The 15,979-nt window shown below is 36.2% G+C and overlaps 3 protein-coding genes across 6 annotated transcripts in view; all 3 read right to left on the bottom strand.

Moving 5' to 3' along the window:
• LOC121913712 (major histocompatibility complex class I-related gene protein-like) overlaps positions 1-788 on the bottom strand; it is a 100,956-nt gene extending 100,168 nt beyond the window's left edge. Inside the window, exon 1 of the mRNA XM_042436483.1 lies at positions 697-788. Coding sequence (XP_042292417.1) covers positions 697-748 — 52 coding nt within the window. The 5' untranslated portion in view covers positions 749-788. The remainder of the gene's footprint in view (positions 1-696) is intronic.
• Positions 1-15,979, bottom strand: part of LOC121913709 (DLA class I histocompatibility antigen, A9/A9 alpha chain-like) — a 258,294-nt gene that overhangs the window by 83,618 nt on the left and 158,697 nt on the right. The window lies entirely within an intron of this gene.
• On the bottom strand, positions 3,895-15,466 carry LOC121913710 (major histocompatibility complex class I-related gene protein-like). 2 transcript variants are annotated; one of them, XM_042436477.1, is made up of 9 exons: positions 15,308-15,466; positions 12,728-13,000; positions 12,184-12,474; positions 10,775-11,059; positions 9,385-9,669; positions 8,253-8,399; positions 6,777-6,824; positions 5,998-6,055; positions 3,895-5,584 (listed from the first exon to the last, which is right to left on the bottom strand). In XM_042436477.1, exons 1-8 carry the CDS (start codon positions 15,360-15,362, stop codon positions 6,045-6,047), a joined length of 1,395 nt encoding a protein of 464 aa, XP_042292411.1. In that variant the 5' UTR covers positions 15,363-15,466; the 3' UTR covers positions 3,895-5,584; positions 5,998-6,044. The 2 variants fall into 2 exon arrangements, with proteins under 2 accessions (XP_042292411.1, XP_042292410.1); XM_042436476.1 differs by lacking the exons at positions 3,895-5,584; positions 5,998-6,055 and having other exon boundaries at positions 6,718-6,824.

The following is a 15,979-nucleotide window of genomic DNA, read 5'->3' as shown; positions in this document are numbered from 1 at the left end:
TAGATTCAACGTCACAGTCTTTTTAGTGCCAAAGTCCCTCTTTTTGTTACTATACTTCCACCGCAGCTCAACAGGGAAACACTGTCCGAGGAAACACAAAGAGGGAATTAGATGCTAAAGACTAAATGTGGCAGATATCCACTTGATATGACTAACTCACACTGCTGAACTCAGATATACTTTTAACCCTTGTGCCTCACTAGGGACCTAAAAGGACCTTTAACATTTTATTTTTTTCAATCATTTTGGCTGTGATTATGCTGTAGCCATGATCTTTGGCAAAGGGATGTATTTTTTTTTAATCAAATTTTGGACATTCAACTACGTATCCTATATTAAACCTGCAGTGCAGAACTTTTACATATAAATGAATGTCCACTACATTCAAGTCCTTGTCAAACGAGTTCACACAATGCCGTTTAAGATAGATGAATCTCTCTGTATTTCACAGTATGCAGAGTTTTTAAATCTCAAGTCAGTAGAGACATCAATCGTGCGGCTCTTCTAGACTTTCCAAATGTTATAGGACTGAATGGATCAAATTCTGATAGTGAAACAGATCATTTCATGGGGGTTGTGTGATGCTCAAAACAATTTATCCATCGTTTTACAGCCACAGCAGCAGGTTACAGCCAGTGGTGTACTGGCATACAGGGACAAATGCCAACGGACCATTAAAAACATATCAGTTTTTACCTGCCCTCTCTGTGTGACTGTCATTGGGGTTGCGCACAAGAGCGTGCTGCATGCTTGTGTCGGGCAATCACAGCCGAGCACCCCCCTTTACTCTCACTGCCAGAGGGGGGAGACAAAAGTCCCGTAAGCTTTAAGTCTATAATACACTGTGTGGAAACAATACTAATTTTCAGCACATTAGAGCCCTTTAGGTCCCAATGAAACCCATTAAAACCACATTTTTTTGATCCCATGGTCGCTACAGCATAAATTCATGCATTCTGTTTTATAAGACTTTCAAACTGAAGCCCTGGCTTCAAATTTGTAGTTTTTACTATTTTCCATGGAAAATACCTCACCTAATCTGCATGTTTCAATATTACCACACTCTATTGAGCAACATACTGTATCACACCTGCATTTATGACAAAGGATAATAGAATAGAATGATCATCTCTTGTTGACAAACAACGCATGCTCTGTCTGGAAAGACTGTATCATGTTAATGTTAGCTAGCTACACTGGAGAATTTTTACTAGCAATAAAACACATAAAAAATGAATGATTAACTTTATAAATACATGGATAATTTAATCTGAGACAAATAATATCCACCTTAATAAAAACAGCTCAACTTTTATGTGCCTTTCAAGTTAGTTAACATTATTTTGTCCACGGACATTCACAGACACGTTACCTAGTGGCAAATCCTCCGTTGCTTTGAGGATTGGCCATGAAATATATTTACTATTACTACTCAATGCAGGTACAAATTTACAACAGCAGGTGGCAGAGTTGTCCCATTTAGCGGGATTTAACCTGAACCTTTTTCAACTATGTTACACTTGGAGTGACAGAACAAGTGCATATCTGTCACTCTATGTTTGTGTGTGTGTGTGGGACACAAGAGGGTAAGTGATTCCCATGGCATTTTTTTCATTTGCTCCGATTTGTGTCTCTTAAATACTGATTCATGTCTTTGAAATACAGAGATAAAAGTAAGATCAAAGCTTCCGATGACATAGATGCCCACAAACACCCATACAGACTCTCCTACACGGCAAAAACCAAACAAGGCATCCTAAACCATCAGTTTATTCATGTAGCTGCAGTAGTAGCTAAACTAATAAATACAGCCAGCTCCGGAGCTATGTAGGTCTTACCTGTGACACACACACACACACACACGCACACACACACACACACACACACACACACACACACACACACACACACACACACACACACACACACAGTCATTTCTGTTCTGAATTTTTTGAATGTTAAATGTTGAATTTTAAGTTTTGAAAAATAAGTGATGTCGCAGTGATGTTTCAGCTTTATTTGTAGAGCAAAATAAGGTGATATGCTATTAGAACGTAAAAACTTTGAAGGGTTAAAGGACACTTTACATAGACTATAAATTAACAGGTCAGATTCTTTAATCTTATACTGCACAAAAAATAATGAGTAAATATCACTGTTGTTGCTAATCATTGACATATCCCAGACTGATAATGAAAAATAAAAATAAAAAAATCCCCCTTGCCTCCAGTATATTGACAATTTTTATGTGTTTTCTTTTATAAAATTTAGTGGTATCATCACAAAAACTGGCATTTAAAGGGTTAACATCCTGAAAATTAATTAGTGATTAATATTTGGTAGTTATGATCAACACTGATGTGATTTACTTATTTCAAAGTGAGGCACAAGGATTAAATGCATTTTTTCACTAAATGACTGTGTGGACACACTGTGGATTTTGGCCTCCATCACTTACATTGAAAGCACATTTGAAGGATCTTTTAATATCCAGTATGAACAGGAGGAATGATTACAGCGAGGAAAACCTCTTTCACTGTTTATATGGACACTTGTTTTAAGACAGACTTGACAAATTGTGAACTTGTCCTTTAACAGTGATGAAAGTGTGAAAACTGTGACGACATTGTGTAGCACAACATAAAACAAGATAACAGCAGTGACAATGCAGGAACACACATAATATTTTGTGTTCATTATTCAAGATAACTTCATCCAAGTTTAACAGATCAATCCTCAAACTGCCTTGAAAGAATCAAATTAGCTGGTTGAGAATTAACAGGATTATTTTAGCCTGATAGCAGCATGTTAGCCTGAATTACTTATAGAGCAGCAGGAGAGTTTGTTAACTGCTTTTTTTATATTTCTGCTTCACAAAAGTCTCACATATCTACTGCAGGACAGCCAACAAAACACTTCATATCAACAATGATTTAATCAACTTACTTTATTTAAACACAAACATATGAGTACATTTAGATTATAGCCAGATAGGATATATATTCCATGAGTCAAAATATGATTAAAATATGATCACACACAAAAAAAGGAGAATATCAAAACAGTCAACAGGAGACAGAATAAAACAGCTTCATCAGTTTAAAAGAAATACTTTAAAAATATTGACTTGAATGTAATGTCTTTCCTAAATTCAAATGGATTTAAAATGAAAAATTTATGACAAACTTTTTAGACAGAAGTTGTAAATGTAAATTTTATATTTGTCGCTACAGTCTGACAATCAATGTTATCGGCGAGCAAATTAATCTGTTTATTGCACTTCTACAGTGATGTAGATTTTAGGACTGAGCGGAGATTTGTTACACTGACAAACTGATACTTGTTTGATAGAAATATTTCAGAGTATTTTCAAGATGTTTAGACAATGTCATCATCAGTACTACACTTTTTACCAAAAGTCATTCTAAAAAGAAAATAAATGAGTTCAACATTTGGATTATAATACATTCACATCAGAGCCTGAAAAAGGAAAAAACACACAGTAAAAATGTATAAAAACAGAAAATATATTATATGTGAAAAAAGAAAATATTTCATTAATAATGATTGTATTCAACCCAACAGGTGCAAACACAAAAATCATGTTTAAACCTGCAGTGAATTTGCTTTCATATCATTTAATAAAGGATTTAAAAAGTGATAAAATGAAATAATGAACATTAAAAGTATATTATTTACAAACAAAAATAACAGATAATTCATACCATTTATTTTCAATGATCCCTGCTTATCACTTGCTGGGGTTGAAATACATTGATTATTTCTTTTTAATTCAGGCTAACATCACTTTTATTTAATTTCAGCATATCGATGGCCAAAGCGCAAAACCTCCTATCTGCACAATTTTCTGATTGGTGGATTTCACTTTGGATGATGAGAACAAGGAAGGCTGCTCATCTTCAGTCTGTCTGCTGGATAATCCCGCCCTTCGTTGTGACAGAAAAGTCACCTGACGAAAACTTCCTATCAGGTTCGCTGGGAACATGTTGAGTCACAAAACCTCCAACCTGCATCAGCACCAGACCGAGCTGAATTCTGACCCTAATATACTACAATGTAGTAACTATTACATTTATTACACTGGCCCATCTTTTTACCTGAAAACAAGCTTAATTTTATTCTTAATTTAATTTAAATTATTAACTTCATTTAGAGCATCGCTTTGTAGAACCTCTTCCAACTTGCACAAAGTGCAAAAGCTCCTATCTGCAAAATGATCCAGGAAAAGTGGGGAAAAACCTGCTATCTGCACTATGCGAGGCACTAATACCTAGTTGGTATTGTTAACACGTAATATATTACGTATTGGGTATCCTTAATAAATAGCATTCTGCAAGAAAACAAGTTTTTTATAGTTTTCTCAAAAAAGTGCATTTTTCAGATAGGAGACTTTGCTCTTCGGCCATCGATATACTTAATTGATCATAGCTGTAAATGTTCAGTTGTAGCCTGTTCAATACAAATCACATACACTGTTTACTAAGTTCTTACCATTTGTTAAAGTACTTTTTACCATTATTTCCCACCTTTAAGGCAGCCATTGGTTTCCACTAATTTAATTATGTTTAACATCATAATTTTGGCAATAAAATCAGACATGATGTTAACTGTGATGTGAACCTTTTGTAAAGAATATTTTTAAATGTTCTGCACAAATAGAAAAGTCTTTATTTATATACACTTACATATAGATCTCCTCAGAAACTTTAAACATTTCCTCCCTCTTTAAACAAGCCCAGCCACCTGGTCAACTGACAAGCTGTTTTTACTAAATTTACAAGCCAGAATTTTTTGCTCAACACCTCATAAATCTGATTTTATTTCATGATCTGTCTTCAGGCTTTTCAAAATGTCTCATCAAATCCAGCTGTTACTGATTTTAGTAAAATTTGACAAAGATTTTGTTTGAAATACGATATCAACAGATCCACAACAGCTACTTCAAGTAAAAACACTTATTCTTACCCTCTTGCATAAATCTACTGTAGCATTTAACATTTGCTTCAGTAACTGTGATTAATGATCTCTGAGCTTCAATATTTTCAGATTTCAAAGAGATTCCTTTTAAAAGGTTAAATGTCACATTTGTTTCATTTCTTACAGGTCACACTTTTCTAATCACCTTCCTGAGTTTCCACTTGACGTTCCAGGATCTCTTACCCCCGATCACAATAAACTTGCCTCAGTAATGTGAAACAATAGTGTTTCTTTCACCATGACTTTGAGGTTCAGTTTAAAGAGACATGGAAGAATTTTTTCACCCATTTAAGGCAATCAATGGAAGAAAACTACAAAGAAAGAATATGTGAAATCTGTTGGAACATTATTCCAGAGTAATCAGGACTCCTCAAACTATCACACTTACTAAAGTTCACACCCAATCCCTGTATTACCCGTACTTCAGGATCATTGCTGAAACATTACAACCACAAAGCAGTCTCTTTTTACTACTACTTAACTTGGAAAACTGTTTTTGTGTGGTGAGCTGGTTCCTCTCAGACTTAAAACGGTATCGGAAGGAGAGGCTGACTGCTGCCATCAGAGCTGTTACCTTGGCCGTTGTCTGCAAGAATTGACAGACATGTTACTTTCTATATACATGAACTAATGCTGCTTTTCTACGCATCTTGTGAGGCTAAGATGCATTTTTGTTATTAACTTTTCATTTATCCAAATTACAAAACATATTTCTCAGTTACCTCTAGTTATACCTAGCCATTAAGTTAGCATGTTCGTTTTGTAATTTGGGTGTAACTGCTTTAAACCTTTAATTTATCTCTTGCTGCTTGCTATATTATTAATTTAGATATAACAATTGTCAACCTTTTTCATATTAATAATATGGTGAGACAATCAAGAATAAAATGATGTCATTATCAAAACAGTATTTCATTATATAACACTGCACATCAGAATCTGTACAAAGTCATGTAGCTCAGCAGCTGACATCATGTCTTCCTACAGGAAAACTTTTACCTTTCTGGTCTTTCTTGTCTGGCAGGAGAGGTTTGTTCACATCTTCGTCATTGGGAATCTGGGGGGAGAAGTCATTGACAACACACACACAAAAATTAAAGACTAAAATCTGCTTTAATGTATTATGATAATTTTTTATATTATCTTATAATGTTCTCAGGTTTGTCAACATCACGTGTGTGAGAGGAAGAAATCATAGAAAATCAACATAATTGGCTCCGATCATTTATGGTGGTGTGAAAGCTGTCAAACCCTGCTGCAGAACAAACAACCAGGTTTTTTCCCAAAAGCATCTTAAAGCTATGATGAAACAGTCAAATCCATCTTATGAACCTTCTACAGTTTCAGAGGTGTTTTTCCTAAAAGCATCATAACTGACGACGCTCAGTAAAACTAAACTAAACCAACAGACACAAAACTTAATCCAAATATTGATCTGCCAATTTGTGTCGTCATCATCCTCCTCTCCTTCTTTTTACATCAAATATTCATCTATTGACTGAATCTTCCACAGAGGTATATTTTCAGGTTCTGTATCTTTTCTTTTGATTTATATGGAGGTACTTTTGTGTCTTTATATGATTTGCTCTTTGTTCAGTGAGACGAACTGATGCAAATCTTTGTGTGTTCTGTCTCCATATTGTACAATACTATTTTTTAATCTTCAACTCAGCAGTGTTTTGTGTATCATTTCATATGTGTGTTTTGTTTTTTCAGACAGTTTCCACAACACTAATCTGCGTGGTGCGGCTTTCAATCAGTCAACCAAAGATACTTACATGAGGCATCAGGGCTAGAACCACCTCTGCTCCAAGACACTCTGGACCCTGTGAAGAAAAGAAAATGCATCAAGGTTTGCGTTAACGCGTTTGGGAACCTGCTTATATCCTATCAGTGCTTCCTGGACTGCTTTCTATTTATTAATTATACTAACAAGTATTGTGTGATATATCTTATTCCTCTGTGCCGTAGAGCTCTGTTGACCTCTGTGGCTCCGTGGTCAATGAGTCACACCGCTGTACTGGGTGACATGTTCCTTCATCAACATGAACACACTGTCCTTTATTTTGACTCAATCCTGCACACACAGTCCTGCTGCCAGAAATACTCACAAGAGTTCAAATGTGGATTCATCCACCGCTGAAAATAGTCCCCAACAAATACAGTATTTCCTCTGTTTGTTTGCTAAAAACTAAAGTGACAAAATTACTGAGACTTTTAAAACATGAAACTAAATATTTGTGAGCAGATTTTAAGATTTACGTTGTCAGTAGGAAGTAACAAGCTTGAAGTTGAGAGCCACAGACAGGGAGGGACGTTGACAAGTATGTAGAGACAGACTCATCACTTTGTTGGTTTTACTTGGTATATTTCATTTCAGCTGCAGCATCAAGTATTAATATCAGAACTCTGCTAACTGTAGCCTCAGTTTGTTCCTCTCACACAGAGCTGCTGGAGACGTTAGCAGGTCTGATAAGAGACGTCGTGCTGCTCAGAGAACCCTGGTTATACAAATAATTTATTCCTTTTCTGAGGCAGTAAACACAACACATGGGCCCGCTGATAACTAACTGTGCTGTATTCAGAGCTTTATGACGGTAACATTAAAATGATAAACCGCAGGGCTACAGCTACGTACTGACACTCCCTCACAGACACAGACACAGACACAGACACACACACACACACACACACACACACACACACACACACACCTGACAGCTTCTCGTAGTAAAGCCGCTAGCTAAGCTACAACACAGGAACCACACAGAAACTTAAACAAAGCTCCGGCGGACACAGAGAGTCTGACAGCAGCTGCTCGTGCCCGGTTATCTCTGACTACCAGCTCTACATCTGTTCATGCTACACTGAGCGGTGGTCAGTCTTAATCCACTCTCGTCAACGTCCCCGTACCTCCCGCATCACGCACTACGTAGCCACGAGGCCACGCCCCCTACAGTCATCCTGTGCACATCTTTTAAATATGCTGGGAGGGAGGGAGCTAGCAGAGTTTGACTGTGTAGTTACTCTTTAAATCAATTTAAACAACTATTAAGTAAATAGAGCTTTTCAATTTTTTGCTGGAAAACTTGCAGGAATCAGTTTCTTTTCTTAGTAGATCTAGTTTTTTTGAGGAATTAAATGTTTTATGTATTTTATTTTAAAGGATATAAAATAAAATATGGGAAAAAATATATCACACTCCACTGGTACCTTGTTGTTGAGAAAACACAATGATTATATATTACACCTACCAATTATCCCTTTTTTATACAACACCAGCAGCATTGCAGCCACGATGGCGACAAGGAGGAGCACAACCACAATCACCCTAGCATTATGTTGCTGTTTCAAGCTGTTTCCTATGATGTTTCCTCCAGGAGGGTCAGGAAGCTTATGATCTAAAACACAAAAAACATTTACATTAGTTTCACATTTAGTTCACTTTTAACATCATTAATATTTAGTTTCATGTGACTCAGTGTTGATGCATGGTACTAAAATGTAGACGTGATCATCAGTGATAATGTGATAAAAGTGATAAGATACAATTTAATGACACAAAATAACATGAAATGTGGAGACTATGTCAAGAGTCAAAAAGGATTCTTACCAAAAAGGCCAAAATTTCAAATTCAAAAAGTTGGTTCTTGCCAGTTAATGTTGTGTTTTTTCTCTTGGAGCTACTAACTGTGATGCTAAAAATGAATGAATCCACCTCATCTTCAATGAAGACAAACATTTAAACACATTTTGAATATAATACTCTCCTCCAGTGAAGAAGTAACTTGACAGTAGGCAGCTTTTGATGCAGACTCTTACTGCATCGCACCCTGAGCTAATACAAAAAGATCCAATATGAAGCATAACTGATTAAGTAAAGACTATATCTGATTTAATACAACTTGAGTCTCAATTTCTAATGTTTGTCTTGGTTCTAACTAGGGCTGTGCAATATGACAATACATATCGTGTGACGAGAGAAAAATGTCCATCGTTTCATATTGTGCTCTATTGTTTATATCATTGTGACGCAAATCACTGCAATATTTTTTGTCATTTGGAGTCTGTCCATTCTTTGTGCAGATTACATTGATACATTACTCTTCTTGGCTTTACTTGCCAAGCTTTTATTGCACTTACAGTAACATAATGAGTTTAGTTGTTGTCAACTCTCCACCACTGTCACGCCTCTGGATCCAGAACGCCAGCATGCTATGTAAATGTAATCGGGAAAGGTATTGTTATCAGGATATGAGATTTTGGTCATATCGCCCAGCCCTAGTTCTAACCTGTCTGATCATCTGATCATTTTCATTTTTGCCCCAAACAACTTTGTTGCACTGTGACAAATTGTTAATTGAAATAAAATTGAAAGTTTCTTACCCCAAATCTCCTCCTTATATACATTGGTTGCTCTGTGACGGACTTCACATCTGTATGAAGCAACGTCACTCCTTAAAATCTCCACACTGTCTCTTCTCTGGTAGGTGTCATCTTCATTTGGTCGAACACCTGAGGTCAACAACCCGTCCTCTTTAGTCAGAACACGGCCGTCTCTTTTGATCTCCAGGATGATGTCTTTTGGGTAGAAACCTGTGGCCAGGCAGGTCAACATGATGTTTGTCTCATTTCTGGTCTTTGTAGCAGACACAAACACCTTTGGCAGAGCTGGAAAGAGAAAACATTAGGTGAGTCATGTTTGCAGGGAGGCTACATATCATTATGCTAAGCTACATGTGATACAGTTTGTACCATCCTCATAATAAACTGAACTAATAGAATCTGTTGCTACAACTACTACAACAAATAGTGACAATGATATCTTTAATTACAACAAAAGTATAACACAAAAACATCCTGGTGATACTAAACTTAGCAACATAAAAACACTGCTACTACGACACACACTTCATTTCATTATTTCTGCTCTTTTTCCAAACAATTTTCTGAGATTTGAAGATCATGTTTGTTATTGAATATGATGTTTACGAGGGTTGGGTTCCAATAGCCGGTTCTCTTTGTATTTGGTTCCATGATGGCAAAGTACCGGATTTGCTGAGCTCCAGGGCTAATTTCTTTTATTAGCAAAGACTGGTGTACAGAACAGACGGAGAACAGTTTTCTCATTTACAGTATATACTGTAGCTGACACTGTCTGTCTTCTATCAGCTGTAGCCAATGAATGTTAACGCCTTGAGTAACTTGACATATTGACAGTTAAATCAGCTTCAGTTGTCAAAATCTCCTGCTCAAACTTTAATTTATATCATATTAATTATTTAAGCTAGTAAATTTAATGACACAAAATAACATGAAATGTGGAGACTATGTCAAGAGTCAAAAAGGATTCTTACAAAAAAGGCCAAAATTTCAAATTCAAAAAGTTGGCTCTTGCCAGTTAATGTTGTGTTTTTTCTCTTGTAGCTACTAACTGTGATGCTAAAAATGAATGAATCCACCTCATCTTCAATGAAGACAAACATTTAAACACATTTTGAATATAATACTCTCCTCCAGTGAAGAAGTAACTTGACAGTAGGCAGCTTTTGATGCAGACTCTTACTGCATCGCACCCTGAGCTAATAAAAAAAGGTCCAATATGAAGCATAACTGATTAAGTAAAGACTATATCTGATTTAATACAACGTGGATCTCATTTTCTTATGTTTGTCTTGGTTATAACCTGTCTGATCATCTGATCATATTCATTTTTGCCCCAAACAACTTTGTTGAACTGTGACAAATTGTAAATTGAAATAAGAAAGTTTCTTACCCCAAACCTTCTCCACAGATATATTGGTTGTTCTGTGACGGAATTCACATCTGTATGTAGCATTATCACTCTTTAAAATCTCCACACTGTCTCTTCTCTGGTAGGTACTGTCTTCATTTGGTCGAACACCTGAGGAGAACAACCCGTCCTCTTTAGTCAGAACGCGGCCGTTCCTTTTGATCTCCAGGATGATGTCTTTTGGGTAGAAACCTGTGGCCAGGCAGGTCAACATGACATATGTCTCAATTTTGGCATTCGTAGCAAACATGGACACATCTGGCTTTGCTGGAAAGAGAAAACGTTAGGTGTGTTAATGTTTGCAGGGAGGCTACATAGCATTATGCTAAACCACATGTGATACTGTTTGTACCATCCTCATAATAAACTAAACTAATAGAATCTGTTGCTACAACTACTACAACAAATAGTGACAATGATATCTTTAATTATAACAAAAGTATAACACAAAAACATACTGGTGATACTAAACTTAGCAACATAAAAACACTGCTGCTACGACACACACTTCATTTCATTATTTCTGCTCTTTTTCCAAACAATTTTCTGAGATTTGAAGATCATGTTTGTTATTGAATATGGTGTTTACAAGGGTTGGGTTCCAATAGCCGGTTCTCTTTGTATTTGGTTCCAGGTTGTCAAAGTACCGGATTTGCTGAGCTCCAGGGCTAATTTCTTTTAATAAACAAAGACTGGTGTACAGAACAGACGGAGAATAGTTTTCTCATTTACAGTATATACTGTAGCTGACGCTGTCCGTCTTCTATCAGCTGTAGCCAATGAATGTTAACGCCTTGAGTAACTTGACATATTGACAGTTAAATCAGCTTCAGTTGTCAAAATCTCCTGCTCAAACTTTAATTTATATCATATTAATTATTTAAGTTAATCAACTTAACAGTTCAGAATCAGGACTTCCAGTATTTGAAACAAGTAGCTTGTGAAAAATAAAGTGTACAAGTGGGTTATAGCAGTTATTTAAATGTGTCAGATACATATTTAATCAATATTTAATATCTTCTGCTGCTCATCTCACTTTCAGGTTGTTGCAACAGGTTGTAAAATGGAACCGAAACTGAAGTGTTTCTGCCTTCTTTCATGAAGTTATTTTTAACTTTTATTACAAATGTTGAAAGCTGAACCTCAGTGGATTCAAAAGGGTTCAGAGTCAATAAAATACTATTGAACCATAATCCTAGTGAAGTGCTGTTTGTTGATGGGAAATGTTGCCACATCTGGACCTGACAATTTTCCATCACAAATACTAAAATTCACAATTAATTTGACATTTTAAAAACCTGCATAGTAATCCTTCTATGACTAAAGCCACGTCTATAATCTCTAGTAATAATGGAGATAAAAATACAGAAATGATTTTCTGTCATACATACAGGCTGTTTGCAGCTGCTTTTGTCCGTATGTCATGAACTTGTTCAACCAATCTATACACTCGTTCTCCAGGTAGCCTTTGGTGTATTCTTTTAGGATCTGGACACCATCCCACTTTCTCTTGGTCGGGACTGCTATATCAGTTGAGGCAACCCAGACTGCATTGGTGTCATCGAAGGACAGGAAGTCTCGTCCATCATAGTTGTACATGTACACGCCGCGACTAAACGTCACACTGCCATCAGGCCTCGTCTCACCCTCACAGCCGACCATCCACTGAAGAATATGGACATCTAAAGGGGAGTGACAATGAAATAAATTACATAGAATGAGGGCATGGAAAAATGCAGCAAATAATTACAATTAAAACAGTTTCATTGAAGCTAATTAGAAGTTATCACTTGTTCCTGACTTAAGGGGGAAAAACAGCTTCATTTTTGCTGGAACATTTATCTTTACTAAAGGTATTACAGTTGTTAATTTCATAGTGTTAATTATTGATTCATCAAAAAGTGATCCCAGTCTGACACAGTTCATGAATCTTACCATCATCAGTCTGATTCATTCGTTTCTTCAGGATGTCGATGTTGACTTTGAACCACTGCTGCTTGCTCAGGCGGGACTGTGTGCCTTTCTCCCAGTAATCTGGAGGAAGCTTCTCTTCCATCCAGGGCTCCTTGGGAACTTTTTTCTTTAGATCACTGTCATAGTAGTCGATCATCCTGCCGTCCAGCAGACCCATAGCTGTGAACTCGTGGATGCCCGGAAGTCCAACAGGTTTGGAGAAGGCAGTGTAGATGTACTTGAGGGAATGTTTCTCTGAGAGTCACACAGAGAGAAAGACAGACAGACATGTTTACAGACGAGGCAGATGAGCTCCAGCAGATTTGACTTAATGCTTTGGACTCTTACCAATCTATTTACTGGCATCAATCAGAATATTTAGCGACATGTATGAGCCAAACAATACGTTCAGGAGATTACAGCATATACATCATTATTATCACAAAGAATAATTTGATTGAAATGGAAATTATCAGCCCCCCTATGGCTTGTTGACCTGATGTTTGTGAACACACAGAAAATAAATGTTTTCACAAAGAGCCTCCAACAAACTTTATTCAACTCTGTGAACGACCGCCAACAGGACTAGACTGGACATTTTTGATTAATCATTTTTTAAATGTTATTATTGTTTATTTTTTGCATCATTGTGTTTTGAAACTTATTGGTTAACAGTTTTATGTTAAAGATATACTGTATATTTTAATATATTTGTATTATGTCAATAAAAACCTTTCACATCAAAACAGTGTAAACCCTGAAGGGAGAAAGTAGTAAAATAGTGTAATACTAAAATGATTAGTCAATTAACTGATTAATCAATCAACAGAAAATTAATTGGTAACTATATGAATTTACTTTTCAAGCAAGAATTTGCTAATTCCAGCTCCTTAAATGAGAGGATTTGCTGCTTTCCTGTTTTATATCATTATAAATTGAATATCTTTGGGTTTTGGACTAAAAAACATTTCAAGGCGTCACCATGAACTCTGGAAAACATTTTTTCACAATTTTCAAACATTTTATAAACAAAGAGAAAACAGCAAATCCTCATAATTGAGAAGCTGGAAACAAAGGATGGAAAACTGAAAAAATGACTAAAACAATGAATCAATTATCAAAATAGTTGATAATCAACTTTCTGTTAATGAATAGTTTCAGCTCTAATCAGCAGCAGCAGCTTCAGTCCTCATTAAGTTTCACTCCGGATGCATTCAGTCACAGTACTTCTGTGTGTCAAACACATATTTGCAGCCCGACTTACATCAGTAGAGTCACTGTAGTTACACACAAAACAAAGAGACCTTGAGTAGCGGAATACGTGTGTAAAGCGCGAGTGAGACGTGCGCTTTACACACGTTACACAACCTGTGTAGACAATCACTCCATTAAAACTAAGGTGTATTTTTTCCCATCAAACAGAAAAACTTGGCTGAAACTAGTCCTGCCCCAGAACAAAGATTTACCTTGTCGACTAGTAGTCTTAAATTTAAATTTAAACATTTATTTTTGAGGCATCAGAAAATAGTTTGAGTTCCATTGTTAACACTGTGTTACATTACAGAAAAATACAAAACTGTAATGAGCTTTTAAAATATACACCCGCAAAGTGACGTTAGGACCACTACTGCTCTAAATCAGAATCACTGGAGTCTGATGGAGTCTGATTAAGAGCAGTAGTGCTCAAAACGTCACCTTGGTACAATAAATTATAAGTGGAGATTGGAGCCCTGCAGTGTTTGAGCTGTTTATCTGCGTATTTCGACATTCGCTCACTTTCAGCCCAGCACCTGCCCTCTTCCGCTTAGATGTGCGCACATGCTCCTGACTTGTTGATACCAATCACAGACCTGCTATAACAAACTGTACTTTCTTTAATTTACTCTACTTCATTTGTAGATTGATGTTGTTTACAGCTGTCTAACTATTATTCCAGTAATCATATTGGCACATTTTGATAATCATCTAATTGTTTCAGTTTTCTTTTCAAGCACAAGTGTCAAACTTCCTGTGGTTATCTGCGCCTTTTTCTTTCTTTTATGTATCAGTAAATTCTTCGCCTTTTTTAGATTTTGGACTGTTGGTTGGACAAAACCAACAATTTGAGGACATCTTGAACTTTTGGAAAATTGAGATGGACATTTTCTAATGTAATATTAAAACAGAACAATTATTTGAGTCATTAAGAAAATAATCGTCAGGTTAATCTATAATTAAAATAATCATTATTTATATTTATGATAATGTCCTTATTTTATCTTTTTAGTATTTGAACAGAAAAATAATCAAACTCACTGACGACATGTTACACTCTCAGGTGATAAGTTACTAAAGATTTTCTAAGTAGTTGATCAATTTTCTCATGTCTGTTTTGATTTAATAGGCTTATGGAATAAGAGTATATTACAAAAGGTCAGTCTATATGAATAAGTTAAACTCAAATAATCAGAAAACTGTCACAACTGTGTCTATTTTACTTTAACTTTTAACCGGAATCGCATTAATGTGTAAAAAAAAAAAAACAAACAAACAAACAAACAAACAAAAAAATCTCTCTCTTACCGCTGTTTACCGTCAGTCTCGTCCCCAAAAGGACGAAAACTGCGATGAAATACATCTTCACCACAAAGTAGACTCCGTTTACATTTCTTAAAGTTCGTGTTGTCCAAGTGTTGGATGATGTTTTAACTGCATGACGGCAAACTGCTTCCTGCTTCCTGATTCTCAAGTCTGTCTCATATATAAACGTTTCTATATCTATTGTCTGTCTGCTCTGCACGGTGCGTTCAGGTGCTGCTCGTAAAGTAGGGACATTATTCTGCGTTCAAGTCACGTCCAAGTTTCCTACTTTTAGTACTTTTTGCTGCATGGGATCATTTCGTTCAGATAACTGTCTTAAATCAACAGTCAGGAGCCCAAATTAAAATTGAAACACATTGTGACTGTAGCTTTTCTGATATCTTCTGTGTTAGAACAACATTACCTGCTACTAAAGACACTGGTGTCTCATTGCCATTTATCAAGGGGTCTGTTCAGCTGGCCATCTACTACCAGTTGATCAGATGACAGCAGACAAACTCTTCGTCTTCTTGTAGCTCACTCTGCATACAACAAAGAAGAAGCTTTAGTGATCAGTTTACTGAGGGTTTCAGGTCCTAAATATGTACAGCTAGAGGCAAATTTAAGGTATCCCGCCACAGTAGGTATAAAGAGGTGAAGGTTTATTATCAACCA

The sequence above is a fragment of the Thunnus maccoyii genome, chromosome 15 (genome assembly GCF_910596095.1).
Source record: "Thunnus maccoyii chromosome 15, fThuMac1.1, whole genome shotgun sequence".
Classification (NCBI taxonomy): Eukaryota; Metazoa; Chordata; class Actinopteri; order Scombriformes; family Scombridae; genus Thunnus; species Thunnus maccoyii.
Note: the sequence above shows the minus strand (reverse complement) of the source record. Positions and strands in the feature narration are given on the sequence as shown.

Coding starts and splice junctions, on each gene's coding strand:
- LOC121913710 (XM_042436476.1), bottom strand. CDS start 15,362: ATGTATTTCATCGCAGTTTTCGTCCTTTTGGGGACGAGACTGACGGTA. Junction 12,475..12,727: donor AATGAATCAGACTGATGATG/GTAAGATTCATG, acceptor ACTCCCCTTTAG/ATGTCCATATTCTTCAGTGG. Junction 6,825..8,252: donor GTATAAAAAAGGGATAATTG/GTAGGTGTAATA, acceptor TTTTCTTCACAG/GGTCCAGAGTGTCTTGGAGC.